This window comes from Cyprinodon variegatus, unplaced genomic scaffold (genome assembly GCF_000732505.1).
Source record: "Cyprinodon variegatus isolate N-32 unplaced genomic scaffold, C_variegatus-1.0 Scaffold1865, whole genome shotgun sequence".
Taxonomy (NCBI): Eukaryota; Metazoa; Chordata; class Actinopteri; order Cyprinodontiformes; family Cyprinodontidae; genus Cyprinodon; species Cyprinodon variegatus.
The window spans coordinates 74,112-77,390 of record NW_015152318.1 but is presented as its reverse complement, the minus strand read 5'-3'; the positions used below and the strand labels follow the sequence as shown (position 1 = coordinate 77,390).

Sequence of the window (3,279 nt, the reverse complement as noted above, 5' to 3'; positions counted from 1 at the left end):
CAATATTGCGCAGATGACAGAAGAAAATTCTAGAAACCTCTTTATATAAATTGCTGCTCTCGGTCTGTGAATGGGCCAACACCCTACTGCTTACAACCAATGTCTCTAAAGGAGTGGATCAGAACCACCCTGTGAATGTCCTGCAGGCCAGGCTGAGAATCCAAAGGGACCTTCTGTGCACAGAAGTCTCCAGGAGACGTTCTACAAAGAAGATAACTGCTAAGCTTGTGGCCTTTTGTAGAGATTTAAGGCTGGAATAACTGCTGAAACACGATGTTTTCTATTTGTAATATATTTGTAAAACGAGAAGCTTTCCCATGTTTTCATACCACAGTATCATGAGTAGAATTTAGGGTAAAGAGATTAATTTATTAACATTGAACAACATCACTGATTGTGATGTGACCTCCAGAATGACAACTTGCCTTTGATGATTTTTGCTCAGATTGTACCCTGCTGCCAGAGGAGTAAGCTCTGCGCTGGTGACGGATTGCAGGTTCATCATCAGGAAACATTTTCACTGCAGCTGGTGTTCTTTCCTTTATCCACTTAGCCTAGTTTAATGATAGTTTGAAGCAGATAACTCTTCATGTTATTGGTAGAAAATAAATCTGATTCACAGCAGTGTAGACTGACCCTGAACTGGTTTTGGTGCCTGTTTGTTTGCAGTCACCCCACACAAAAACTGGCCACACCATTTTTTACAAAAAGTCTGGAGAGCAACTGATCTGGACAATTAAAAAAACAAAACAAAAAAAACACAGGAAAGTCATCCAACTGGGTAGGAAGATATGGAGGAATATTCTTTGTACTATGCATGAAAATAACAGGCGTAACTCAATGAGAGGGCACTGATGAGATCAGTTTCTCCTCCACAGACTGAAAGCCTTTGAGGAGAGCGGGCCGTACAAGGCGGTTTGGGGCAGAGCCTCCAATCAGGACGGGGTTGTATCCGATCAGCCTCCGACGTCTCGGGTTGTTGATCAGCGAGAGCAAATGGTGATGAGTGGAGGATACATACGCAGGTACACAGAGAAGCTAATGAGGCAGCTGCCTGGTGTGTGTTTGCTTTTATCACAGCAGCCTGGCAGGTAATCCAAGCTGTCCTCAAGCCTACAAGCAGCTGCTCAAACATAGGACGGCATCACAAACATGCACACAAAACGTGTCTACCTCCTCCTTTGTTTCAGGGTGACTAATGATGCTCGTGAGGATGAGATGGAGCAGAACCTGGCTCATGTGGGGAGCATCATGGGGAATCTAAAAAGCATGGCTTTGGACATCAGCAATGAGCTGGAATCGCAGGGTGGCCTGATTTCTCGCATTAACGAAAAGGTATGGAACTCTGGCTACTACTGATGATGGTGCAGAACCTTGTCAGTGGTGTCAAAAGTACACACTTTTGTTACTTAAGTAGAAGTATAGATACTGCAGTTTTAAACACTCTGGTCACGTTGAAGTATCAACCTCTTTACTCATGCAAAAGAGAAAAAGTATGTGCTCCAAAAGCTACTTAAACTATAAAAGTATAAAGTAACCTTTAAAAAAAAAAAAGAGCCAGATCCCACTATCTGAACTGAAAGCTCAACTTTTCGACTATTTCCAAAATAATTATTTCAGATATGGCTAAGTTGGTCTCTTGCTGGTCTCTGTCTCCATTTCCTGATACGCTCACGCTTGTTTCCAACCATGCAGACATTTCGACATCTTTTTCTGAATCCGAAAATGTAGCATGGCTTAGACAATGCAGTTTGAAGAACAGCTGCTTGCTTCTGATGATTTCCTTTAGCGTCCGCACAAAATTGATGAATAATTAAACAATGAATGTTTGCGTTATATGACTCATCCAATTACAATAGTTTCACTAGATGTGGATGGCGCCAATGATATGCACTGGATGGGCACATAACATGAAATAAAAATTTATAAACATTAAACCAAAGAGTAATGAGTAATGTTTGTTTTAAAAATGTAAGGAAAGAAAGTACAGATACTTGTGTGAAAATGTAATGAGTAGAAGTCAGGAGTAGGAAGAAAAATAAGTAATGAAGTAAAGTATAGATACCTAAAAAGTGTACTTAAGTACAGTAACGAAATATTTGTACTTCGTTACTTGATACCTCTGAACTTTGTTAAAACACACCAACAAAAAGATAATTTGCTGAACAAACCATGAAAAATGGCATCTCAAAGGATTACCTCCACTCAGAGAACTTCCATCAGCTGTAGCAGCAGAAAAAAGGCTACATCTAGATCCCTTCTAAATGTATTCACACCCCCTTAACCTATCCATTCCTCATTTTGTCACATTACAGCAGCAAACCTCACTGTGTTTCACTGCGACATTTTCCTATAGACAAACAAAACAGGGTGCATAATGATGATGTCCAAGACAACTAAGTGTGTTTTTTAAGCAATTGAAAAGTTGCATAAACTAAAAAAATATTGTTTCACAAGAAACTGCTTTTTAGAGTTACCATAATAATGGATCAGCTGTGTAATTCAATATGAGTAACTGCAAATGTTTCTGACCTCAGAGGTTCTTTAGAGAAAAAGACCAAGGAACCTCAAAGACAGAGGAAGTTCTAGAGGTTTTAAAGCAGGGCAAGGTTCTGAAACAGTATCCCACACTTTAAGCATCTCCCAAAATCACCTGCATATGGAATCGCTGCTAAATATGGCTCCACAGAGCACTGAACCAAGGGCATAACAAAGATGCATAGAAAATTTTTATATTTTCATTCATATAAGTGTAAAAAACAAAAAAAAACAAAAAAACATTTGCTTTCTTCCTCCCTGGTAATTATGGTTAACTTAATTTTGTGAAGCTGTGCCATCAGCTGATGCAATGAAGCAAACTGAATCCTGATTTATTTCTCTCTCCTCTCTGTGCAGGCCAACGTTAATGTTTCCCGCATTGAAGCCGCCAACCAGAAGGCAAACAACCTGATGAAGCGATAGGAGCACAGGACTGAATAAGTGAGGGACTGCCTTTGATTCAATGAGTCGATGCAATCAACTGATTTTCCTTAGATGGAAACTTTGACTCAGTTTGACTGTATCATCCCGTGAACTGTAAAGTGCCTTGAGATGACATCTGTTGTGAATTGGCACTATTAAATAAAAATGAATTGAATTGAATAAGCTGAGCAACTTAGTCTGTTTTTTCAGTAGAGAACTTCAGCTGCACTTCTTTATGTTTTTGTTCATTTCTAATTCTTTATTGGGACTGTTTTTTAGTTGGTGGCCTGTTGGATAACTCTTGTTGACTATTCCTTT

The 3,279-nt window shown here is 39.5% G+C and overlaps 1 protein-coding gene across 1 annotated transcript; it reads left to right on the top strand.

The window, feature by feature from the left end:
* The first annotated feature begins 817 nt into the window (after positions 1-817).
* On the top strand, positions 818-3,050 carry LOC107104739 (synaptosomal-associated protein 23-like). Its single transcript, XM_015404826.1, has 3 exons — positions 818-1,025; positions 1,191-1,335; positions 2,896-3,050. Exons 1-3 carry the CDS (start codon positions 997-999, stop codon positions 2,959-2,961), a joined length of 240 nt encoding a protein of 79 aa, XP_015260312.1. The 5' UTR covers positions 818-996; the 3' UTR covers positions 2,962-3,050.
* The last annotated feature ends 229 nt before the right edge of the window (positions 3,051-3,279 follow it).